The sequence below is a fragment of the Lepidochelys kempii genome, chromosome 16 (assembly GCF_965140285.1).
Source record: "Lepidochelys kempii isolate rLepKem1 chromosome 16, rLepKem1.hap1, whole genome shotgun sequence".
Classification (NCBI taxonomy): Eukaryota; Metazoa; Chordata; order Testudines; family Cheloniidae; genus Lepidochelys; species Lepidochelys kempii.
In genome coordinates, this window is record NC_136395.1 from 17516854 (window position 1) to 17543821 (window position 26968).

A 26968-nucleotide genomic window follows, 5' to 3' on the forward strand; every position below is an offset into this window, starting at 1 on the left:
CTTCAATAATTTTTGTTAGGTTTCAGAGTAGCAGCCTTGTTAGTCTGTATCCGCAAAAAGAAAAGGAATACTTGTGGCACCTTAGAGACTAACAAATTCTGGACTTTCTCCAGTTTGTCCACATCTTTCCTGAAACGTGGCACCCAGAACGGGACACGATACTCCAGTTCAGGCCTTATCAGCGCAGACTAGAGAGGAAGAATTACTTTTTGGTCTTGCTTACAACTCTCCTGCCAATACATCCCAGAATGATGTTTGCTTTTTTTGCAACAGTGTTACACTGTTGACTCATGTAGCTTGTGAGTCACTATGACCCCCTGATCCTTTTCCACAGTACTCATTCCTAGGCAGTCATTTCCCATTTTGTATGTGTGCAATTGATTGTTCCTTCTTAAGTGGAGTACTTTGCATTTGTTCTGATTGAATTTCATCCTGTTTACTTCAGGCCATTTCTCCAGTTTGTCCAGATCATTTTTAATTTTAATCCTATCCTCCACTTACAACCCTTCCTAGATTGGTATCATCTGCAAATTTTATAAGTATACTCTCTATGCCATTATCTAAATCATTGATGAAGTTATTGAACAGAACTGGATCCAGGACTGACCCCTTCAGGACCCTACTGGATATGTCCTTCCAGCTTGACTGTGAACCACTGATAACTACTCTCTGGGAATGATTTTGCAACCAGTTATGTACCCACCTTATAGTAGCTCCATCTACGCTGTATTTATCTAGTTTTTTTATGAGAAGGTCATGCAAGACGGTATCAAAAGCCTTACTGAAGTCAAGATATAGCACATCTACCACTTCCCCCCTATCCACAAGGCTTGTTACCCTGTCAAAGAAAGCCATTAGGTTGACTTGACACAATTGGCTCTTGACAAATCCATGCTGACTGCTATCACCTTATTATCTTCTAGATATTTGCAAATTGATTGCTTGGTTCTTTGCTCCTTTATCTTTCCGGGTACTGAAATTAAGTTGACTGGTCTGTAATTCCCCTTTTTATAGATGGGCACTATATTTGTTATCTTCCAGTCCTCTATAATCTCTCCTGTCTTCCATGAGTTTTCAAAGATAATGGCTAATGGCTCAGTGGTCTCCTCAGTCAGCATCTTGAGTATTCTAGGAGGTATTTCATCAGGCCTTTGCCACTTGAAGACATCTAACTTGCCTAAGTAATTTTTACTTTGTTCTTTCCCTGTTTTAGCCTCTGAACCTACCTCATTTTCACTGGTATTCCCTATGTTAGACGTCTAATCATTACTAAACTTTTTGGTGAAAAATGAAACAAAAACGTCATTTAGCTCTTCTGCCATTTTCTGTTATTGTCTTTCCCGCCTCATTGAATAAAGGGCCTTGGTCTTCCTCTTGGTTCTAATGTATGTGTGGAAAGTTTTGTTGTTACCTTTTATGTCACTAGCTAGTTTAATCTCATTTTGTGCCTTGGCCTTTCTAATTTTGTCCCTGTGTACTTGTGTTATTTGTTTATATTCATCCTTTTGTAATTTGTCCTAGTTTTCACTTTATGTAACACTCTTTTTTTGAGTTTCAGATCACTGAAGATTTCCTAGGTAAGCCAGGGTGGTCTCTTGGCATACTTCCTATCTTTCCTACACAGTGGGATAGTTTGCCCTTGTGCCCTTAATAGGGTCTTTGAAAAGCTCCAAATTCACTTGAACTGTTTTTCCCCTTAGACTTGCTTTCCATAGGGATCTTACCAACCAACTTCCTGAGTTTGCTAAGTCTTCCTTCTTGAAATCCATTGTCTTTATTGTGCTGTTTTCCTTCCTACCATTCCTTAGAATCATGAACTCTGCCATTTCATGATCACGTTCACCCAAACTGCCTTCAGCTTTCAAATTCTCCACAAGTTCCTCCCTGTTTGTCAAAATCAAATCTAGAACAGCATCTCCCCTCATTGCTTTTTCCACTTTCTGAAATAAAACCTTGTCTCCTGTACGTTCCAAGAACTTGTTGGATAATCTGTGCCTTGCTGTGTTATTTTCCCCAACAGCTGTCCGGGCAGTTGAACTCCCCCATCACCACCAAGTCCTGTGCTTTGGATGATTTTGGTAGCTGTTTAAAAAACGCCTCACCCCGGTTAGGTGGTCTGCAGTAGATCCCTACCGTGACATCACCCTTGTTTTTAAACCCCTTTTATCCTCACCCAGAGATAAGTCAACAAGTCTGTCTCCTATTTCCATCTCAGCCTCAGTCCAAGACATCTTGGATATACAAGGCAACACCTCCTCCTTTTCCCCTTTCCTGTCCTTCCTGAGCAAGCTGTACCCTTCTATATCAATATTCCAGTCATGTGTATTATCCCACCAAGTCTCTGTGATGCCAACTATGTCATAGTTGTGTTTATTTACTCACATTTCTAGTTCTTCCTGTTGATTTCCTATACTTCTTGCATTAGTGTTCAGACTTCTAAGATACTGATTTGATTTCCCCTCTCTGTTTCCTCTTGTCTCTCCCTTGTCCCTGCTCTAATGGCTCATGCTCCCCGCAGATTCCGACCCTCCTCCCAGGTCTCCGTGTTTTTGACTTACCTGTGGGCTTTTGTCTCCTGCCCCCATCAAACCTAGTTTAAAGCCCTCCTCACTAGGTTAACCAGATCTGTATCCAAAGATACTCTTCCCCTTCCTGGCTGCAAAGGATTGTGTGGTTGGGTGGGTTGTGGCAAAAAAACATGGATGGTTTTTAACTGCCAGGTGGAATAGGGTTGAAGGTTGCTGGCCTAGGCTAAGCTATGAGCTCTTGGGCTGTATTTCCACGTCTGTCAGTGACTGTCTGTATGGTCCATGGGTAGGTTGATTGGGGTCAGATTTTCAGAGTCTCAACACGGTCTCCATTTGCACTTTACAAACATGAATTAATTAATCCTCACAAGAGCCCTGTGAGGGTGCTGAGCAATACCTGTGAAACCTCCAAGCTGGGGATGCCAAAAATTGAAGCAGACCAAAATAAATAAATAAATAAATCAGAGGCCACTTCTCCAAATGCTGGTCCCTCTGACTTACGTACAGTCATAGAACAAGTCAGAGGCAGAGCAAGCACTGGAAATTGGCAGGATGGGGAACGACTTCACTAGATTTCTTCTCCCTTGGCAGGTTTAACCCCATCAGTGCTCTTCTTTCTTCACCACCTGCTCTCCTGAATCTGAGCGAGCAGAGCTCCTAAAGAAATGGAACTGCCTGCAGGGAGGTGGCTTTGCTGCTGAGGTTACTGGCTGGGTGGTCAGAATCTTCGCCTGCTATGGGTTATAATATTAGTGTGGTGTCTGGTGCATAGAGGTCACTCTTGATGTGTTTGATGCATAAGGGGTGGTGATGTTCCCACCTCTGTGATAAGCTGGTTGATGTGTGATGGCTCAGTATGTTGTCTTAATAAGTCCTAATTTTAACATCAAAGAACGCACATGGCTCTTTGAGGGAAGGGGCCAGCACCTAGGTTTCTGACTGGCTCCAGAGGGGAAAAAGTCCCTTTCACTGATAAAAATGACTGTAGCAAGACTCATAGATTGCAGTACATTATTTGATCTTTTTGGAGATAAATAGCATAAGTAGAAAACTGAGTAGAGACATGTTGTCAGATGGGATGTTAATCACCTGCACAACAGTCAGCTTGGTAGGCTGGGTGTTTCCACCCATCTGGGCACGCTTTATCTCTGAGATAAGGAAACTATTGATTTACAAAGACCCACCTGTCAGTGATGAAAATCTATTTTGTTTCTTGCAGGTTTCTGCTACCCCGGCTGCACACTCACTATAAAATTACCCCAAGGGAGAGAAAGCAAGCAAACGCCTTAGCGTTATCTACAAAATTCACAAAAAGTCACTTGTTTGTAAATTATTATGTGCCAGGAAAACATCAAGAGAAACAGAGTCTCAAGAACGCAGGCAAGGGAATCAGGGAGAAGGAATATGTGTCTTCAAAACAAAAAAACGCTATGGTGCTATAGGCAATAAATCTCATTCAGGAGACTTTGCATTAAGGCAGAAACCAGTATAGTGACAATAATAATCCCATTTATTTACATTGCACCTATCTCCGAATGTATCATTGCCACTTCCCGATAAAACAAAGGCAGATTCCTCATTGGCAGAGGGCGGATCCACGGACCCAATAGGTCTCTGCCATCCCTAACTTCTGTGAATCTCAGATAAATGCATGACTTTGGAGAGAGGGGAGTGGGGGAATCTCCAATCTCCATTAGACACTCAGCTCCAAGTTAGAGACAACAAGCGTTTTCTCTTCAGGCCCCAGAGGAAGGAAATCAATGCATCTGCAGAGAAAGAAGCCATTGAGTTGTTTTGAATGAAAATGTTATTGGGTTGTGGGTTTTTTTAGAGGACTGATCTAAAAGGAAAGTGAGGAGACAAGAAAGGGAGACGTAAGACAATTGGCCTGCTGCTGTCTGACTGGCAGATTCCAGTTAACACCTTATCACCAGAGCAGCAGGCAGAGGCAAATCCTCGCCTGCCTGCCGAAGCTACACAGCTAAAGAAAGAGGGGAGGGTGTTCTGTAACCAGGGACGACAACAGCAACACTCCACAGAGCTACCGGGAGGACAGAGAGAGAGACACACACACAGATCCTGCACAATAACCTTCCTTTCCAGGCGGTGCAAGCAAAGGGAGGGGAGGAAAAACAAATCAACCTGCAGTGTTTAATTTTTCATTAAGAGAAACCATGACTGAAATGTAACCACAGCTCTGGTCGCTGCAGAAAAACAAACAAACCCCAAAGCCCTCTCCCCAAGTGGAATGTAGCAATTCTGTTTACGATCGTCATTCTTCAATTGAAGAGTGGGGTAAAATCCTCCAGGACTGAAATCCTATCTGCCGGTAAGGTTGGAGCACCACTAAAACGAAAACAATTCTCCCCTCTACCTCTGATCCCATTGCTGCTGGTGCTTGTTAGAGAAACATTGTTCTAGGAAGGAGAGGAGATTGGAAGAAGAACCCGAGGTGGTTTTGAATTTTTTTTACAGTGAAGGCAAGCTTTCTGATGACCCCTCAGTGAAAGAAGGGGAGTTACAAGGCAATATAGAGATTGATGTACTGAGTGATCTGGAGGAAGAGCTTCTGGGCAATAATGGGGAAGTCCAACAGCAAGTTGAAGCCTGAAGTTGTGGAAGAGCTGACCAGGAAGACCTATTGTAAGTATTCTAACCCCCTTACAATCAGGCAACTTTCCGGTTGCTCTTGTACTAGGGTTAGGGATGGAGTAGGAGCCGGTCATGATCAAAAGATGCTGTTGGTTTTCCATATGGGGCCCTGCTGCTTGCATTTGGGGGCTGCACGTGTGCTGTTTGTATCACAGGAATGCGTGCACCTGCAAATGTTGAGGGGAGGGATGTGTAAGTGTGTCATGGTTTGTAGCATTTGCACAATCTGCTGCACTAATAAAGAAAGCAAAAGAAAAAGCAGGTGTTTGAGGGGGTCATCACAGAAGGGCGAACCCGCTATGGTACTGTTATTCAGGGATTAGCCTGCCACTGCCATGAGAAGCACCAGACAAGCAAGTATTTCTTTCTAGGGAAGCTCAGCCTGGTGATTCAGACATCATGATGCACTGAAGTGTTGGCGAGGAGAGCAGAACACCCTCTTCTCCCCCAAATGTCTCCCGTGGGGGTGTGTGAAAGGGAGGGGGCAGGGGGGGACAGAAAAAAACTGTTCAGTGGTAGGTTTCAAAGTAGCAGCCGTGTTAGTCTGTATCCGCAAAAAGAAAAGGAGGACTTGTGGCACCTTAGAGACTAACACATTTATTTGAGCATAAGCTTTCATGAGCTACAGCTCACTTCATCAGTGGTAAACATTGCTGCAATCTTTGCGGGAGAATTTGGACCAAGTTCTGAAATTCTTTCCCTTCCCTCCCACCCCTGGTGTTTTGGTTTATTTTTAGTTCAGAGCATTGGGTTTTGTAGAACATTGACAGTTTCTTAATCATTTCCCTAATGGAGTGCTCAAGTGCTGCTGTTCTCGGCTGCAAGAATTCAGAGGAGGTTAGCCTGGAAAGAGAGGAATATAGACAGCGATTTATTGGTAGGGGGGCAGGGAGCCAGGGGAACACCCCATCCCTTTAAAAAACTTTTCCCCCTAGCAACCAATAACTCACAGGGAAGGAATGCCCCCCTCCCCCATATGACATCACTTGCTAACTCAATGTGTACTTTACCTGGATCCACAGTTTCCAGATCTTTATGGGGCTTCCTGACTCAAATCTGGAATGTCACCAAAACATTGGTGCACAGAGAAAACCCCATTTCAATTCTCCTCTCCTTGCCGCCTTCACTTCAGAACCAAGAAGCATTTTTTAATCTCTACCATTTGTAGCTTTCAAAGTTTGGGTTCTTCTCTGTGTTATGGAGAACAGTGAGGAGTCAGACACCTGAAAGCTCCTTCTTTTTCTCCAGGAATCTTAAATATCAGCCTAATAATCTGCTCTGTCAAATAGGTGGATTTTTCATTTGAATCACTGATGTAATCTTATTAACACTGCAAGCTGCTGGATTGTTTTGCTTATTTTGATCAATTCTAAGGGTGTGTTAAAGAAAAGCAGGAAGGTACAGCCAAGGCTGCTGGGTTCAAGTCTGCTTCTCTGCTCACAGGTTGGAGGTATTATTGTTGTATATTATTGTTGTATAGCTGGAGAGCAGTTGAAAGCTAACAGACCCAGGAGCTCTCTCTCCATTGTCACTGCTGCAGTCCCATGGCGGCACTTACCCCAAAAGGCAATAGATTAGGATGCAGCAGGTTCTCCCAAAGGGAACAGAGCCACTCTGGTGCATTGCACAACTCCATCATTCAGTGCTGCTCTATACAGCCACTGGGCAGCCTGGTGCAGAGAGCATTAGAGCAAGTCATTAAAGACTTCCAAACCTGCATGCTGCCTTTTGTCTGCCGTGATAGATCCCATCTCCATTTCTGTCCTTCAAAACAAAGGGGATGGTTCCGAGATGATCCGGCACCATCACAAACTTCCGGGCTGAGTGGTACCAGACACCGGGCTACCTTGACATCCTTTTTGGTCTCCTCTGTAGTTTCTCTTTACCCAGCAGTGGATCCCTCTGGGGAGAAATATGTGGCAAACAAAGGATCATGATATCCTATGTCTTGCCATCAAGAGATGCTGAACAAGTATAATAGTATTGTGAAATTGTCATTCATACAGGGATGTTTCCATTACTAGGTGAGGCCAACGAGGGATCATTTGTTTTAAATCAGTCATTGTGTCACCACTATTCTTCTCTCCAGTTTTCTCTTCTGGGTGCCCAGCTCCTCCTCCCCTATCAAAAAAAATCCCTCTACCTCTTGGTTTTGGTCAGTCTGCCCAGTGACAAGCACTATCAAAAACCATGGGCCACATTTTCAGCCAGCTGCAAGCTGGCCTCTGATTTTTCACATCTGCTGGTTCACATACAACTCACTGCACCTTTTTTTGTAGGCACTAAACTCACATTTGCACAAGCAGATTGGACAGCAAGGCGCACGCAGCCACCAACTGGATGTGTGCAGATGAAATCCAGTTGTGTGTACAGGAATGGGTAAATAAAACATGCAGGCCTAACTGTCCAGATTCAGAATTTGATACCATGGACCAAATTCTCCTCTGGTAAATGAATACGACCTCCTTGATTTCAGCAGAACTGCACCCGTGTATCTAGAACTTGACTCTGTTTGTCTAGTTCTCATCATTCCAGGCCTCATCTCTGGTGATAATCACTTTAGCTTAAGTGTTCCTGCATCTTTGTCACAGTTGTCAAGAAGAGGGAGCACTTTCCTGTCTGTCTAGGTCCTTACATGGCCCTCATCTCCATCGTATTTGAGTGCCTCCGATTTTATCCTCCGATCCTTGGGAGTTAGAGAAGTGCTGTTATCCCCATTTACAGATCGAGAACAGAGGCACAGGGATGATAAAATGACTTTCCCAAGGCCACACACACAAACATAGTCTCTGGCTGAAGTGGGGATTGAACCCTGATCTCCCGAGTTCAATGCCCTGTCTACTAGACCCCCTTTCTTACCCTACAGAAGTAACACTGGATTCCTAGATCAGTCAGATGGTAAGCAGCTCCTCAAAGAGACTAAAACCCTCCCTTCCACACTGGGCTCAGTGTTACCTGGCCTAATTCCCTGCACCTTATCATTCCGTCTTACGCTGCTGCTCATCATCATCGTATCGGAGCACCTCCCATGTAAAATCAATAGCAAAAAGCAGCCATGGTGGGATGTGAACCCACAACCTTTGCCTGAGCTCCTTGGTCATTACTGGAGAGGTCTACTGGGCTAGCTATTATACTGCAGAGCCCATCAGCTTTAGGGTTGCTCTGTTGAGAAATTGGAAAGTGTTCAGAGAAGAGCCCTGAGACTGATTAAAGCATACCTTATAGAGAGAGACTCAAGGAGTTTAACTTACTCAGCTTAATAAAGAGAAGGTTAAGGGGTGACTTTACATGGGGTACAAATATTTGATAATGAGCTCTTTAATCTAGCTGACAAAGGTATAACAAAATCCAGTGGCTGGACGTTGAAGCTAAACAAATTCCGCCTGGAAATAAGGTGTAAATTTTTAACAGTGAGGGTAATTAATCATTGGAACAATTTACCAAAGGTCATGGTGGATTCTGTCACTGGCGATTTTTAAATCAAGATTGGATGTTTTTCTAACAGTCATGCTGTATTTCGAACAGAAATTATTTCGGGGAAGTTCTATGGCCTGTGTGATACAGGAGGTCAGAACAGATGATCACAATGGTCTTTCTGACCTTTGAATCTATGAAGTGTAGTACGTGGGCCAAGTTATATTGTGAATTGAGATACACAGATAGATAGATATCCCCTGGGTGTATCTGTAACAGGCGTCTGATAATAGATAACCAGTCTTGTCCTGTGAGGTTATGATTCCATTGTGTAGTTCCCATGACATTGTGAACCATATATATATGTAGTCTGCGTGCTATAGCACCAGATCCCAAGATGGAATTTCCTTCTGTTACATCATCATGTATTTGTGGGGTTTTTAAAAATAATCTTTTTGTTTTTGTTAATTTGAGCGACTGCTGGATAGAGCCCACCCTCCATTGCTCTATGGTACAAGGTTATCAGTACATACATGTTCTATAGATGCACATAACAATGTAAAGCTTGACTGTGTCTCAGAAACCTTATGCTGCACTTTCCCTATTAAGAAAAAGATGTATTGGGATATATTGTTAGGAAGGCATATGGGACAGTGCTATATAGTCATCAGAACAGAGGACTAGGAACCAGGACTCCTGGGTTCTATTTCCAATTCTACTAATGACTTATGGTATTAGAAGTCAGATTTTAAAGGTATTTAGGTACCTACGGCCATAGGCGCTGACTTCTACTCACGCCAATGGGTGCTTGACCCCCCTCTGCCCCAACTCCGCCCCCTCCCTACCCCTATTCTGACTCCTTCCCCAAATCCCTGCCCTGGCCCCACCTCTTCCCCACCTCCTCCCCTGAACGCTCCACATTCCCTCTTCTTCCCCATCCCTTCCGGAGCTTGCTACACCTCCAAACAGCTGTTTGGCTCCAGCAAGCGCTGGGAGTTAGGCGGAAGAGCAAGATGCGGCGCACTCAGGGGAGGAGGCAGAGGCAGAGGAGGAGGTGAGGTGGAGCGGGGAGGGGAGCTTGGCTGCCGGTGGGTGCAGAGCACCCACTAATTTTTCCCTGTGGGTGCTCCAGCCCCGGAGCACCTACGGAGTCAGCGCCTATGCCTACAGCTGCAGATAGACATCTAGTGAGATTTTCAACAGTAACAAGTGCCCATATCCTGAAAGATATTTGTGCACCTAGTTTCCATTGAAATCAGTGGAAGTTAGGTGCCTAATGCCTTTGAGGATCTAGGTCTAGCTACTTCTCTTCATCTTTAAGCACCTGAATACCTTTAAAAAATCTGGCCCTGAGTCTCATTGCCTCCCTGAGAAGTGTCAGAATGAAACCAGCCTGACTGGAGCCTAGATGAAATGTAAAGAGAGATCTAACCTTTCTTGGGAGGCCAGGCTGTTGCCCCATAGGGGAATACAGCAGAAGCCAACAGTGAATTATAATAATAATTAATAATAAATAATGTAAATCTTTGCACTTCCATAGCGTGTTTCCCAGCTTCTTAAAGTGCTTTATAATCATTAATTGATTAAGCCTCTCAATGCTCTGTTGAGGTAGCTTAGAAGGATGATTTTCACTGCTGTGTGTTTTGTCCCATGAGGAAATAAGTACCTGAGTTGCAAAGTAAGTGCTTTCTGCTCTTTAGCCTCACAAGGGCCCTGAGTCAGCATAGAACTTAATCATGTGCTTAACTTTAAGCATGTGGTTAAGTCTCACTGGCTGCAATGGGAGCTAAGCATATGCTTAAATGCTTTGCAGAACTGGGGCCGAAGTACCTTAAGTCGTGTCTCTGTTCTGTGGTGTTGTGGGGGCTCTTGGGGTATTTCTGTTCCTCGTGGCTGAGCTATTGCTTGTAATCAGAACCACGTCACGTGAGCCCAGGTGCTGTGATGATAGGCACAGTAAATATGCCTGTAAATATGACATGGGCTCCTGTCAGAATAACACCACAGCACCGGGGAGCCTCATTTGCAAACCACAGTCCCAGTCCTGCAGTCACAGCATTGTCACTCCCAAATGTTGAAAAATCATGAGTCAGGGCCCTAAAATCTTGAGATTTTTTAAAAAGATGGATTTGAGGGTGATTTTTATGTGTTTTATGGTTTTTGATGCTTTAGGCTTCATGTTTTCAAGCTTTTTTCCGCAACCAGAAGGGCTAGAACCATTATTTTAATGAAAGCTGAGAGTCTCTCCTAATCACATGACCCCAGCAGCTGGGGCTTTAAGACAAAAACACTAAATATCTTGGGAATTGGCAAGGCTGCCCTTGGATCCATGCTGGTATAAGGGTCCCCCTGGGTGGATCTGACTGCAGGATTGCAGCCCAAGTCCCCGTTCTAGCATCTGCATTTTTTGGGTCTCCAATGAATTTCCAGAAAAGAACATGGAAGGGGGCTTGCAGGGTGGGCACAGTTCTTTGTGAATACAGAATGATGCCTGCAGAAATGGAGGTCCAGGTTGAAAAACTGGGCCCAGAAAGAATAAGATGCTCTTTTCCTAAGAACTGTATCCTATTCCGTATTATGTACTTTGTGAATTTTAAACTCATTCTAGTATCATTATTTGTTACTCTTTTACAATACAGCCACAAAATTGACTTTATTGCTCAACAGTAATGCACTGAATTAATGGACGTTAATTTAAAAGCAAACTGTGACTATTGATTTATATTTACTGTGGAATCTAGAGGCTGGTTGAATTCTGTGGGAAAATAAAGTTAAAATGCAGCAGTGATAGGCTAGTAACTTCTGCATGTTTTTCTGAACGAGGGGCTACAGAATTGGGGCTTGGTTATGTCTTATTTTGCTGGCATTGGGCAAACCCCCTGGTGCGAGAGACGATTCCTTTAGTGGAAATCATTGTATCCCTAGAGGCAGAATGGTGCAGTGAATAGATCTCACGGTTCTGTTCACTTTTCTGCCAGTGGCTCTCTGCCTAGAACACCAAACTCATTCCGCTGCAGACGTTAGTGTGGAGCCAGGGCCAAATAACTGAGCCAAAGGACAAGCAAGACATTTTGGAGGCAAGCTGGATCAACACTCTGTACGCTGCCGTGCACAAGACCCTGGTGGGTCAAAGATTCTTGTCCAGAGTAATAGACTCCAAGTATGTCGCAAATTTTCAGAGAGAAAAAGGGCAGGGACAGGTGCTCTCTTCAGTGCTATTCTCTTCAACCCCCCCGCTAATTAATGGCTGGCTGGCAAAGATAATATTAAGAGAGGGAGGATTTAAGGAGAAAATACGGGACAGAAAAGACACTTGAAATGTGGAGAGGGATGAAACCCCCAGAAATTGGATGGCAGCAGGAACCAGAGGGTCACCCATTTAGAAAGTGGATTGTTTGGCCCCAGAATAAGGTTTATTAGTCAAGGTGATTACTTTTAAAATGCTCCCATTGCTTATCGGATAAAACAGAGATGAGATTGTAAAGAGGAAGCAGAGTGTTTAGCACCTATTGCACTCTGCAGCTGTAGATCTCAGAGCACTGCATGTAGACAGGTAGATGTTAGTAGGCGCGTTTTATAGACGGGAAAAGCAAGCACAGATGAAGTGTTTTTCCCAAGGTCACCTGGAGAGTCAGTGACACAGAGTCAGGAGTAAAATCCAGGTCGCTTTCCGAATCCAGGCCCCTCTCCAAACCCAGCTGCTTTCTGCACAGCAGACTTGACTGTTATACTGCCAGGTAGCCCAGGTCTGCTTAGCAACTAGCCTTTTCTGCCTTCTCTCTAGGGTCTTGTCTACACTAGATTTAGTTCCCTTATAATTGCCTGCTGTTACTGCTGCCAATACAGCCCCCCAGCTGGAGTGCCACCAGCATCTTAATCATTGTGTCAGGCTGGTACAACCAGCCCCTGGGAGCAGATGGGTATGCAATTCCTTAGGCAGCCTCCTCTATAGCTGGGGAACTCCAGAGCTACCTGCCCTGTGGGTAACTGTCTTCCCAACATTCCTAGGCAAATCCCAAACACAGGCACCTCTTCCCATTGCAAGGCAGTGCATGGCCTCTGTGTTGCAATTTGCCCTTGCATCGGGCTCGAGGTTACGGTATTTAGGAGGGACTCTGCCCCCTGTGTTCCTGAAAGCAGACCTTGACCCTGGTTTTCAGTGGTGCTTAACGCTGCAGCCCTCACTAGCTTCAGTTGTAGTTGTAGGTTCTCGGCACCTCAGCAAACCAGGCCCATGCTGAACAAGGGAAAATAGAGGCCCTCTTTTAGGAGCTGAACCCAGGTATGTTTGCCACGTGCATTTCGTGTCTGACCATTTCCAGAGCTGTTCTTTAGCTGAGTGCTGTCACTGAACAAGGCTGTCTGTCTTATGCATCTTTAACACAGTCGTTGTGGCATCTCAGCGTTTTTAGTGGTGTGTGTCCTGAGGAGTGATTTTCCAGTAATCTCTGATCCTGCACTAAACTCTATGTATAGCGTTAAGGTGCAGTGTTAAACAGATGTTATGTTCCACCCCAGAGGTGGCTGTATTTTGGTGGTGGGGGCGATGATCCCTGGATGTCTAGTTTAGAGCACTCTGGGATCCTGGATGAATGTAAGATCTGATTGTGTCAGACTAGAAATTAAGAGGCTGAACTGCAGTTTCCCTTCACTCCCAAAGTAAACCAGTCAGTTCTCCTCTCCAGAACATCCTGCTGAGGTTCACGCACTTGCTTTACTTGGACAAGCGGAGTCCAGAGCCGTGTGCCAGCTGAGAAAGGCTGTTTCTCGCGCTAGCTCACTTGTTGCCATGCTTCTTGTCAGTGGCAATTAATATTTACAAGAATGTGAAAGGGAGGCTTAGCTGGAGGAAGGAGAGCATCCATCCAGCCTGCATGCATTCAGAGCAGGACAGAGGCAGACAGCTGGGCTGAGGGCAGGCAGCTTGGGGGCCAGCCATTGCAAGATCACCTCGTATTCTCCCACTTGTAGAGATGCTGGTATGATTCTTGGGGATAGCTCTTCGAGCAGGTGGGCAACGCCGCCCAAGCGTTTATCTTCTGTCCCAGGAGGTGGGATCAGGAGATATGAGGGGGAAATGAGGGACCCGATGGTTTGAGAGATACACAGAGACATTTGCTCCAGCTGTGCCTGCTCTGTGCGGGGTGAGATGACACCTTGGTAAAAGCATCTGAGCCCTGTTTATGCTGAAGCCAGTGGGGAAGGACAGCGGTGAGGTTTGCTTCTCTGCCCAGGTCACCAGTTCCAAGCCAGCTGGGTTGGTGGGGACCCCAAGTTAGTATCAGGTGATGGCCTAAGACAGCGATATTCAACCTTTACTGAACCGGGACCACACAGCATCCCCCCACCTCCATGTAACCAGATCTAGTCAGCACTTCCCCCCGCCACGTTTAGCAGTATGGGAAAGGCAGGATGAGTGTGACACCCAGATGCATGTCTTAGAACCCCTGGTCTACATGGAGCGAGATGTTGGGTTTCAGTCTCCTTCCTCCTGGGCAGATGTCCACACTTGAGCCGTCACCATGACTGACATTGGCTGGTCAGCAGTCTCAGCAGGGAGGGCAGGGTCTGAACTCCCCTCTCATCGCTACAGATGGCTTCTCTAGGTCAGGCGCAAGGCCTGTTGCCAGGGCAGCACAGGGGGACCTGCTCTACTGGTAGAGGGTGTCATTTGGTAGGGCTGGCTAATCTAATTCACTCCCAAGGAAATAGAGAGGAAATGGTGCCGTAGGAGTGAAGGAAGCATGGGGACACTGGTCCAGGTCGAGGATCTCTTGGTAGTGGACGCAGCCTCCTGTGTCTAGAGACAGCATGGTCCAGTGGACTGGGCTGTGACTCAGGAAGCTTGGGTTCTAGTCCTGGCTCTGCTAAGTGACCATTGCCCTTCCCCTCCTTTGTCTATTTAGACCGGAAGCTCTTTGGAGCAGGGACGGTGTATGTATAGCACCGAGCACAGTGGGGCCCTGATCTTGGCTGGAGCCAAGGCTCTACCTTAGTAGAGGTGCCCCTCAATGACATTCCCTGGAAAAGCAGCATGAGTGCATTCTCCACAGAGAGGGCAGAGCCGTCATTTGACATCCCTTCACATTCTACCGCAGGGGAGCAGCTGCAACTTGAGGACGCCCTGCCCAGTGGGGAGAGAGGTTCCCCTGGTGTTGTTGGGCTGGGATTTTGAGAGGAAGAGCTCACAGCATGGCCCCAGCGCTGGGTGTGGCTTTTTCTCCTACACCATAAGCCCAGTCTCTCACCCAGTACTTCCTGGGCATTTTGGAAAGCTCCCTTTCTGTAAGGGGCAGTGGGGATGCTTGACTGGTGCTTGCTTCATCTCCTCCTCCTCCTGAGTAACCCAGAGGGAGCTGAGCTCTGAAGGAGGGAGAGGACAGAGGGTTCATAAGGCATGCTGGGAGGGTAGTGGGGGCGGGTAGGATGGGGGAGGGAGACAACTGCATTGTCGTATCCCTCTATGGAAGGAGCAACAGAGAGCGGCGAAATCCTACTCTGTCCCCTTGCAGGCCGCAGAGAGAACCTGCCTAATGCTGCGGCGGCATCAAAAGAATCGTATTTCATTTATCCACTGACGTGTTAGCTTATCTGCAGCGCGTTCTCCCGACCCTGGCTGGCTGGTGCTGTAATTAAGGTTGTGAAACAAGAAGCTCTGAAGCCATCAAAGGTGCCGATTCCAAGAACAAGTCCACGTGACTAGCTTCTGTCTCTGGGGGTGACATTGCCTCTCTTGTTCCTTCTTTCTTTCTTTCTTTCTCATTCTTTTTTCTCTCTTTCTCCTTCTTTCTGTACTTCTGCTTCTGGACGTGGCACTTCTGGGGCCCCAGCCTCTTGGTTCGCGCAAAGAGCACCAACATAACAATCAAACGCACAGGGAAATGCACTGAAAGCCATATGTGCTACAGGCCTGCTATCCCCCACTGCCCAGCGGTGCAAAAGCAAGGATGAGGCCAGCTCCATGGGGGGAGAGTTGTGGGGTACTCAGACAGTGCAGTGATGAGTCCATGCAGGGCTATATGTACGAGTCTCTCACAAGCTGGGATTACTAGATAATGCTGCTTCTCCGAGAATTATGATTATTGTCTGAGCAATTGCCTGTGTGAGGGCTGCTGCGAGCTTTTTTGTCCTAGAGATACAAATTATGCAGATGGGCGAGGTTGTTCTATATGCTAATGAAAGATTAGGGCTTGTTTCCTGAACCTTCCTCACATTATCCTGCCTCTGAGGCATATCTTAGACTTCTAAAGGGAATAATGTTTGTCGGCTTCTTTTCTTTTCTGAGCTGAATGTGTGTTTCTTTCGGGCCCTCTCTTTGTAAGTAATAAACGTTATTCTGAAGAGATTCTCCAGTTCTGATCCTTCCTCCCTGATACGAAACTATTGACTGCCCTTGGTGATGCCACAGCAGTTCCCCCCACCATTTTATTGGCTATCTAGGTACTTATATGGGCTTCATCACTATGGTATCTGAGCATCTCCCCGTCACAAATGGGTTTTAGGCTCCCTAGGAGGTAGGGTCTCCCATTTCTACACAAGGCTAAAACTTGCCCAGACTCACACAATGGTAGAACCAGGACTTGATCCCAATGCTCTTGAGTCCCAGTTTCGTGCCCTATCCATGAGATTATCCTTCCCAGTCTAGCATGCATATGGGATTTAAACCTATTGAGGGCCTTCTGTTGGTCTGAGGAGCAATCTCCTGCCTTTAAATTTCTCCCCCACACCTGCTGTGGATAAGAAGACAGGGTTTCCCTTCAGTGCCTTTGGAGTAACTGTCCATTTCAGAGCTGTTCCATGAATGTGGCAGTGGTGAAAATCCAGTGGGAGCAAGGAGAATTACCCAAGCAACGAGCCAAGTTTTATTTAAAACTAGGGCTGTCAAACGATTAAAAAAATGAATCAACATTAATCGCTCGATTAATCACAGTTAAACAACAATAGAATACCATTTATTTAAATATTTTTGGATGTTTTCTATATTTTCAAATATATTGATTTCAATTACAACACACAGTACAAAGTGTACAGTGCTCACTTTGTATTTATTTTTATTACAAATATTTGCACAGTAAAAAAGAAAAAAGAAATAGTATTTTTCACTTCATCTAATACAAGTACTGTAGTGCAATCTCTATTATGAAAGTTGAACTTACAAATGTAGAATTATATACAAAAAAACCCCTGCATTCAAAAATAAAACAAGGTCACACTTTAGAGCCTACAAGTCCACTCAGTCCTACTTCTTGTTCAGACAATTGCTCAGACAAACAAGTTTCTTTACATTTTCAGGAGATAATGCTGCCCGCTTCTTGTTTGCAGTGTCACCTGAAAGTGAGAACAGGCATTCACATGGCACTATTGTAGTCAGCGTCACAAGATATTTACATGCCAGATGCAGTAAATTTTCATATGTCCCTTCACGCTTCGCCTACCATTCCAGAGGACATGATTCCATGCTGATGACAGGTTCTGCTCAATAATAATCTAAAGCAGTGTGGACTGCTGCACATTCATTTTCATCATCTGAGTCAGATGCCACCATCTTTGGTGGTTTGGGTTCCGTAGTTTCCTCATTGGAGTGTTGCTCTTTTAAGACTTCTGAAAACATGCTCCACACCTCATCCCTCTCAGATTTTGGAAGGCACTTCAGATTCTTAAACCTTGGTTCGAGTGCTGTGGCTATCTTTAGAAATCTCACATTGGTACCTTCTTTGCATTTTGTCAGATCTGCAGTGAAAGTGTTCTTAAATCGACCATGTGCTGGGTTGTCATCCCAGACTGCCATAACACGAAATATATGGAAGAATGTAGATAAAATAGAGCAGGAGACATACGATTCTCCCCCAAGGAGTTCAGTCACAAATTTAATTAATACATTTTTTTTTAACGAGGATCATCGTCATGGAAGCATGTCCTCTGGAACAATGGTTGAAGCATGAAGGGATATATGAATCTTTAGCGCATCTGGCAGGTAAATATCTTGCAATGCCGGCTACAAAAGTGCCATGCGAACACCTGTTCTCACTTTCTGGTAACATTGTAAATAAAAACAGGGCAGCATTATCTCCCGTAAATGTAAACAAACTTGTTTGTCTTAGCAATTGGCTGAACAAGAAGTAGGACTGAGTGGACTTGTAGGCTCTAAAGTTTTACATTGTTTTGTTTTTGAGTGCAGTTATGTAACAAAAAAAAATCTACATTTGTAAATTTCACTTTCACGATAGAGATTCCACTACCATACTTATATGAGGTGAATCAAAGATGCTGTTTCTTTTTGTTTTTCATTTTTACAGTGCAAATATTTGTAATAAAAATAATAATATAAAGTGGGCAATGTAAACTGTGTATTCTGTGTTGTAAATTGAAATAAAATATTTCAAAATGTAGAAAAACATCCAAAATATTTAATAAATTTCAATTGTTTAATTCTATTCTAGTAAACATTCTATTGTTTAAAAGTGGGATTAAAACTGCGATTAATCGCGATACATTTTTTTGAGTTAATCACGTGAGTTAACTGGGATTAATTGAGAGCCCTGTTTAAAACCATTGTGGAAGAACATGTTTTACACAGGGCTGCTGATCTCTTCGCAGACAATGGACCTGGGCCCTGCTGGGATGGACTGAAAGATGTATTTGGTCATTTCCATCTCTGATTTCCAGGCTGCACCAACAGGCAGCTTGATGCTTGGGAGGGAATCCCATCAACTCTTGGGAAAGCCACAGCTAAATGCTACATGGAATGAAATTAATGCGACTTCCAGATACTGCTGCTGAGTGTGTTTTTCCCATACAATTATTTGATTCCCAAAGAGAGTTGTTCTCCCCTGCTCTTTCCCTACTGTATTTGTTGCAAACAGTGAATTTGTGTTTTTTGTTTTTTGTTTTGTTTTTTTTCCTGAACCCAATTTCTGAAACCTTGTGTTAGGCCCTTAAATATTTAATAGTGTCTGGAGAGGATTTTAATTAGTGTACTTGTTGATCCCAACCCCATGGGAAATGGGAACGGATTGGCTTTTGGATTTGTTTGTTCAGTGTAGTAGCTAGACAAGCCACAAATGGCACCCATTAAAGAGAAGATTGCTCTGCTTATTGTATAATACTTTAACAGTAACTGTCACAGGGTGGCGGGGCTCTTTAAGGGGAGCTGGGCACAGCCCCATATGCGAGGCAATTAATTCCCTTCCCCAGAGGGAGTGATGAGCCCAGGAGGGGCTGAAGGGAGAAGGGAGGCTGCCAGAAGGATGCCCTGGAAGTTGCTGCTCAGTAGAGAGCTGGGAGCAACCCAAAAGAACCCCAGAGGGGCTGAAGGGAGGCTGCCAGAAGGAGGCCCTGGAAGTTGCTGCTCAACGGAGAGCTGGGAGCAACCCGCTGAAGGGAGAGACTAAAAACCCAGGAAGGGCTGAAAGCAGAGGCTGGGCTGAAAAGTGCCTAAACCATGTGGCAAGAAGACAGACCCCCAGGCAGGAGGGGCTGAGCACCGCTGGAGGCAGGGCTGAAGACTCTGTGTCTTGTTCGTTGTGGACTTGGATGTCCTGGAAGGGCTGGACTTGTTTTCTTCAATTAATTAGCCAGAGAGTTACTGTGGCATCCAAGCCAGGCTGTGAGATCCAGCCTGAGTGAAGGGAGGTTCAGGCAGCAGCGAGCTGAGTCAGGTCCCAGGAAGGTGGAAGGTCACCCTATGACACTAACAAATCATGGTAATAAAGCTTTGTCCTCCCATAGCACCTTTACTGTGAGCATCTCAGAGCGCTTTGCACACACTCATCAGTTTGGCTTCATGGCCCACTGTGATGTAGGCACTGTTATCCCTGTTTGACATATGGGGAAACTGAGGCACAGAGCAGTGAGGTGACTCGCTCAAAGTCATACAGGTAGTCAGTGGCCAAGCTGGGGGTAGAACGCAGGATTCCTGGGTTCTTATTTCCTGCCTTAACAAGTAGGCAGTGTGTTCACTAGGAACGGTTTCCACAGATTCCCCGCTGTTGCTAATACTGGATCAGCTCCACCAGTGCTAGCCGCATGGAGAGCCCAAGCATACATGGGCACCAATATCGTTAACCCAGGTTGGAACAGGGCTAGGTGACATGGTGGTAAAGACGCTGGTGGTCAGCGTACAGAATGACTCCTACTGTGAAGGCAGTGTGGTCCTGTACTGGGGGACTGGACTGCAAGATGGAAGACATGTGTGCTATTCCCAGTTCTGGCTTGCGGGATGACCGTCGGTAGGTCACTTCAGCAACGGTGCCTCATTTTCTGCCTCCATAATACAGGCATAATGATACTTACCCCCTGTGTAAAGCACTTAGTGCTTTTCATCTGTAGAGCTCTATATCAGTGATAGCTAGGTGTTGAGGGAACTTGACCAGTGTTGGTGGAATTTGGCAAAGATGTCAATGTTGAAACAGTTGAAGTGTAGCCGAAATCCAGATTTACTCATGGTTCTCTCAAGCTCTTAAGGGCTAGCTTGGAAATTATTCTTATTAACAAAAGAAAGTATTTTGATAGGCCAGGGAGCAGTCTAGTATTGAAACCATTTCTGACCAATGAGTCTCACCTGGTTTGCCCTGTCTACACTGGTTGACCAAACTCTGCTAGAACCTGGTTTAGTGGAAGTAATGTTTAAAAAGCAGTTTCCTTGCAAATGTCAATAGGATCTAGGGACCAGATCCTCAAAGGTATTTAGGTGCCTCACTCCTATTGATTTCAATGGATCTGAGCGTAACACAGCATCGTGTATGGTAGAACTTTGGACAACATGACTTTTGAAGAGCAAGGCAGACAATGAAGCAGGTTTGCTGATCCTAGGTGTTGCTGAGCATGCTGGTTGTTGGCTACATAAGGAGGAAGTGGGAATAAGGATATAAGAATAAATCAAAATTATTTTAATGTGTGCAAATGGCTCCCTTCCCTGTGTGCTGGCCCAGTCACAAGCAGTTACTGGTGACACGCCAATAGCAAATCTGGCTTTGAACTAGTCTCTGAATCCAGACAGGCATGCTGAGCCCCGGGGGGTTAGGAATGTGGTGTGTATTTAATGTTTAACCAGAGACACAGTTTACATTTTTAAACATGAATTTTTGTGAGGGGGAAATGGGTAGACCAAAAAACATCAGATGTCAAACTATTAATGCTTAGGATCCTTCTATTTCAAAATAATGGGCTTAAAGTTATTATAATTTATATTACAGTAGAGTATACAGATCCCAGCTGAGATCAGGACCTCTTTGTGCTACGTGCAGTACAAATACAGAATAAGAGACAGTACCTGCCCCAAAGAGTCTTCAGTCTCGAAACAGACAAGGGAGTGAGGGGAAACTGAGACATGAAGAAATAAAGTGACTTGTTTAAGCTCCCTTGTAGAGCCAGGAATAGAATCCAGACTCCTAGCCCATAGTCTGCTATACTAGACCAATGGGTCTCAACCTTTCCAGACTACTGTACCCCTTTCAGGGGATTTGTGGATTTGTCTTGCGTATCCCAAGTTTCACCTCTCTTAAAAACTCCTTGCTTACAAAATCAGACATAAAAATGCAAAAGTGTCACAGCTGCACTATTACTGAACAATTTCTTTCTTTCTCATTTTTACCATATAATTATAAAATATTGTACTTACATTTCAGTTTATAGTATATAGATAGGGCCCTTTGTTTTCGGTTTTTATTTTATTTAATTTTTCCTGGGAATTTATCGGTGTTTATTACTACAACAACAAAAACAGGTCAAAATCGGTAGAAAAGGTATTAATAATTTTTCTGGGTAAATATCAGGGTTGGATGGAAGGACAGGGTGAAAAAGTATTCAGTAGATCAATCCTTTGATGAATGGAATTCAAGAAGGTTTGCTGGAGAACTAAAACAGAACTCAAAACACATTGCCAGCTCTGAGTTTAATAAAACAGTACATCTCTGATCCCCAAATAAAACTTTTTATTAGAAAAAACAGTTTACTGTTGTAGACTTAGAACTATTAGCCTATAAATATTTACCATTTAAGAAGTGGGCCACACCATTTGCAGCGCATAGACTCATCCTTTTCTCCTGTTTTTGTTTTTTTAAAACTTTTGAATACTTCCGGTGTTCTCAAACGTATTCTGATACAGATCTGCATTTTCTTCCCATTTTAGTGAAACCGTTCTCTGCTAACAGCTTGAAATGTGTATGTGGTGAGTGTGAGATTCATCAGTACGTTCAGATGTGCACGCACTTCAGAGCTTGCATGCGTGCCTGTTTATTGTGTGTATTTTCTAGACTTATTTTCTAGACTATTTTCTAGACTTCCTTCAACAGGCAGCTTTGCATATGCACACAGACTAATGTATTATTGTAATACATAGATCTCATGCAATGGATTGTGTTTTCCTAATAAAACGAGGGTTTTTTTATATATATATTTGAATGATACAAAAGTAGGGTGAAAATCGGAAAAAAACAAAAATACTTTTTGTAAAACCCAGGATTTTTTGGTAAATATTGGTTTAAACTGAAAACCACAGAGTTCTTATAGAGAACAGTATAAACAAGTCATTGTATGAAATTTTAATTTGTACTGATTTTGCTCATGCTTTTTATGTAGCCTATTGTAAAACTAGGCAAATATCTAGATGAGTTGATGTACCCCCTAGATCTCTGCGTACCCCTAGGGGTACATGTACCCCTGATTGAGAACCATTTTACTAGACCACTGCGAATACTACTAAAGGCTTATCTTGGGTAACTGAGTCAGGCATTCCTGGATGGAGATTCCAGCCATATTTATCTAATTAGCAAATACAGCTTCTCAAGTAAGACGTTTCCAGCCACTTTACGTCCTCTTCTCTTCAAGAACCAGCGTTTCTCTTGAGGTCTCTGGGTTGCATCAGGAAAGTCCCACTGAAGATGAGACAGTCTCTTCCCCTGGTCGAAGGAGTCTCTCTGGCAGTCCTGTAACTAATCACTTATAGGCAGTGTAGTCCACATGCTGATCCCAGACTGCTAGTTCGAGCCAGGCTTTAGGCACCAAGACAGATTAATCTAGGAGCCAGAAAGAACCATAGCAATCTCCCTGTGTCTGGCAGCCCCAGTAAAGAATCCCCTTCAAATGGTCGCAACCAAGTCCTACCTCTGCCGTGAGAGGCAGGACGCTGTGTTGCAGGGGGCAGTGTACGCCCTGTCTTATAAAACCCGAGGAACTGGTACGAAATATACGGTATGAAAGTGGCTTTTGTAGGCTCTGTGCAGTCACGTGGTGTGTTTTTGGTTGCTCATGTTTATGAAGAAGCTGGCATAAAGCTGGGCTGCTGGGCTGGCTCCTAAAAAAACAAGTGCTAATCCCTCAGGGGGCCTGATCCTGCTTGGGCCATTTGGGCGTTACTGTAACATAAATAACAAGGATGATTAGTAATCTAAGGGCCCAGGGGCCTGCAGGTTGCTGAGTGCCTGTAACTACAACTTTCCCTTGGGCTATACAGTAACTAATTCTGATCATCTTGAAAACCCTTTGTCCCTGAGGGTAGTGTGCAGCGCACCTTATATGATGCAAACAGGGCCAGAGTCTGCACTCAGTGTCTCCGCATCCAGCCAGCCCCACTGCAGACTCAACAGTCTGTTATGCTCTGAAGTGCGTACACACCTAGCGATTTCCATGCTTAAGAAAGGGCTTGAGAAGAGCCCGAGAGAGGCAGCTGACTTCCCTGGCGGGTGAGAGAAATTGAGGGGATAGTGTGATTCTTCTTCCGAGGGGGTGCCTGGGGGATGTCTCTTGGCAGGAGAGTCTCGGGATATGCCTGTACTGCAGCAGGGAGGGAGCCTCCCAGCCAGGGTAGACAGACTTGTGCTAGACGGGCTTGCACCATTGCAGCACCAGTGCAGGCTCAGGCTGGCCACGTGAGCTTGGCCTGTCCCTGCCCCGGGTCTGAGCTCGGGTGACTAGCCCAAGCCTCTGCTGGTGCCGCTGCAGCCACACGGCTATTTTTAGTGTGCTCGCGTGAACCCTGCTAGTGCAAGTCTGTCTACCCAGGCTGGGAGGCTGGCTTCCAGCTGCAGTGTGGATGTACCCGTAGGGGCTGGCTGCTGTCTTAGCTGGCCTGATAGAGGATGCCAGTGTCAGGGACAGGATCACCCGGGGTATGTCTGTACTGCAAAAAACAAGGTGTGTCCTTGACTCAGGTTGAAACAGCAGTGAAGACATAGTAACTCGGTGTTTAACGTGGGTTAGCAGCTCAGGTTCAACCCCAGGCTCCCCTATGGGCTTTAACATGAACGGCTAACCTGAGTTAAGAACCAAGTAGCTCTGTTTTCTCTGCTTTTTTTAACCCAAGTTAGCTAACTCGTGTTAAGACCCCGCCTTTTTTACACGGCAGACACACCCACAGACACGGGCTGCATGGGAGACAATGGTGCTGCCATCTAACTGTGGGCATGTCAATGCAGGCCCATTGGATGCTGTCACTGTCACTTTGAGGCTGGCCTGCCCTGTATTGCGCCACTGTTAATTCATTTTTGCCTAAGCATGCTCATAGTTAGATGTTCCAAATCCATGATGGAAGCCGCATTGGGTAGCGGCAGTGCAGTGCAGTGGTTACAGCACAGGGCTGGGATACTGGAGATGGAGACAATAGTCCCAGCTCTGCCATGGGCCACTGCTCAAGTTGCATGGCCTCCCTGTGCTGTGGTCATCCCAGTGGTGAAGCAGGGATAATAATGCTAACTGACCTTTGTAAGGTGCTTGGCAATTGTTGGGTGAAAAGTGCCGTACAGCAGCAAATAAACTAGGTCTGTTGCTCCCAATATCTCATTTTGGTGTCTGCAGAGCCCCCATTGCTGCACTCAGTGCTACTGTCCATTCCAGAACAAGAGGCCAGGAATCAGGAGTTCTCAGTTCTCGTCTCAACTCTGCCAATGACTCACTGTGTGACCTTGGGCCAGTCACTTCACCATCTGTTGTCCCATCTGTAGTGTGAGGCTCACACCTCACAGAGTGGATGATGTTTGTCAAGGGCTTTAAGATGCTCAGCTTAACGGTGCTGTAGAAGGGAAAATTTTAAGGTACCACCATCATTCATGATGGTACAATATAATGTGACCCACTGGTTGCTGTGTGTTATGGCCCCCCTCTGTGCCTAATCCACAGAGGCCATGAGTTACAGCCCCAGCTATGGAGCCTTGTGGTGACTCGAGTGTTTAGCTCCAGAAGTCCCTGCTGGTGGCTGCCACAGTAACCTGGGAGACAGTTGTGTGTGAGGAGATGGCTGCCCAACATTCGGGGGGGGCAGCATGTCCATCTAGGGAGCTTTACAGACAGACCCTGCTGGTCTAGAACGTGGCCCAGGGAGCCTCCCTGACATGTTTCCTATTTGTCACTCGGTACACACAGGGAGCTCCTTCCCCTTCTGAGCCGGCCTGCCCTGCTTTAAAAGCTCCACACTGAGCTGTGGTCCTGATTTCACGGCGAGGCCAGCAAACTCCTCTCACCCCTGACGTCAGCACCCACCTCTAGTCCTGAGCATCCCTAGGCAACGGGCCTTCAGCCGTGGTGGACTCTCCCTTCCCAACCCCTCCCTGCGAGTGTGCATGTGAGACAATAAGTGTTGCACACCTGGGTCAGTGGTGTGAAATCTCATTTTTCCTGCATCTTAAGCCTTGTTGGCTCATTGGAGCTGCAAGTCCCCGTTTTGGGAGGTGGGTAGGAGGCCAATGGCCTGGAAGGCCCATGAAGCTACTGAACAGGGCGATGGTTGCACACACTCCAGTCCTCACCCCCCGTTGTTCCAGCCATGCCATGCGACTGTCTGTGAAGGGGAAGCAGCTCCTTTCCACTCCCCCCGCCCTTCTCTCATTTCAATCAAGTTTCTCCTCTCCAGGCAGTAATGAATTTGCTGTCCCCGCTATCTGCTCTTCTCGCTGCCTGGCAAACACCAATTAACGAGCTTAATCAATGCTTAACAAGAGCGGCTTCTGGTGGCCTCGGGGGAAGGGGGGTGTGGGCAGGGGGATTAAGAGGGGACGGTGGCAGAGCGGCCTCAGGCGGTGTGTTCCTCACAAGAGTGCCACTCAGCATTTACTCCACCCCTAAGCCAAAAGGTTGGGGTGGGAGGGAGCAGGCAGGTCTCTCGACTCCTGTTTAACCCTCCACAAGGAGGGGCCTGGGGACCGCTCTGGGCTGGGGAGGAGGTGAAGGGGGTGCTTATTATGATTAACTAGTGAGACTGTGGTAGCCCCCAAAGCACCCGTTGGGGTGGGGGCCCCATTATGCTGGGCACTGGGATGCCCAGTGAATGCTGGCGCTACGCCAGCTTATCGGAAAAGCTGCCGTGACATTGGCCTTCCTTTGGGTTGACTTCCGCTTTGGCACGGCCCCCCAGCTCTCGAGATCCCTGTATCCAGGGCTGCCACTGCCAGAAATCCTTGGCACAGACGTGCCAGGGCAGGGGCCTGAGGATCACTGCCCACGGTCTAGTCTAGTGTCCCTTGCTATGCTCCACGTCAGCTGGAAACTCTGCACTGCTGAGAACGTGGTGTCTCTCCATTCATCATGGCTCTGGGTGGGGCACAGCACTGGCTCCTCCCTCCCACCCCTCCCCATTCAGTCGCCCTCCTCACTCGTACCACAGATGCCCACACCTGTTCCTAGTCTCCCCTTGTTGGACTCACTCTGTGCCCCAGGCAGGCCTGGCACAGGAATTTGGAGTGAGGGTGGGGGAGTGGAAGGTGGCACACTGAATCATGGGCCTTGTGCGGGGATAGGAGGCACTTGGATTTCCTAACGCTTTCCCTTCCCATACCCAGGGCTGAGGTAATAGTAACACTTGGCATCCCTGCAACTATTTCTGTCCATTCTACAACTGGGGAGGTTGAGGCACGGAGAGAGAATGGGACCCCAAGTGGCACTGTTACCGGTGGGAGACGTCTCCAGAGTCCCCGTGCAGTAGCTGATCCATCGGCTTACACAACCTCTCTCTTCACCGTCCCCTGAGAATCTGCCCAGAGCATGATGCTGAACTCACTGTGCCTGGGCCATGCCAGTGCTTGCCTCTGTTGCCAGCCCTGCAGCTGCACCATTGCTGGAAATCTGTCACAGTAGCATCTCGTACAGACAAAGCTTCCATTAGCTTTAAAAGGTATCTGATTAAATATGTTAAAACTAAGCTGCCTCCGGAAGCAAACACCCTGGCAGCCAGCTCTGGCACTGATCTTATTTCATGTTCTGCTTTCGCAGTGGTCCCCAGGCTCCTTCAGGACCTGTCTATGGCAGGGAGTCTGGATTAGCGCTTTCCTAGTGAGCTGTGGTGCAGCCCTTTTCCTTGCTAGGAAGCTGTCAGTGTGGGTTCTGGGACCAGCGTGGTCTGAAATTACAATGGATCCAGCTCATCAGACCAAGGCTGTGATTTTCCT

The 26968-nt window shown here is 46.0% G+C and overlaps 1 protein-coding gene across 5 annotated transcripts in view; it reads left to right on the plus strand.

Annotated features, from left to right (window-relative positions):
- Window positions 1-26968, plus strand: part of NCS1 (neuronal calcium sensor 1) — a 118263-nt gene that overhangs the window by 13923 nt on the left and 77372 nt on the right. For all 5 annotated transcript variants that reach the window (XM_078849020.1, XM_078849021.1, XM_078849024.1 and 2 more), the window contains one exon: window positions 3748-5171. In XM_078849020.1, coding sequence (XP_078705146.1) covers window positions 5108-5171 — 64 coding nt within the window. In that variant the 5' untranslated portion in view covers window positions 3748-5107. The remainder of the gene's footprint in view (window positions 1-3747; window positions 5172-26968) is intronic.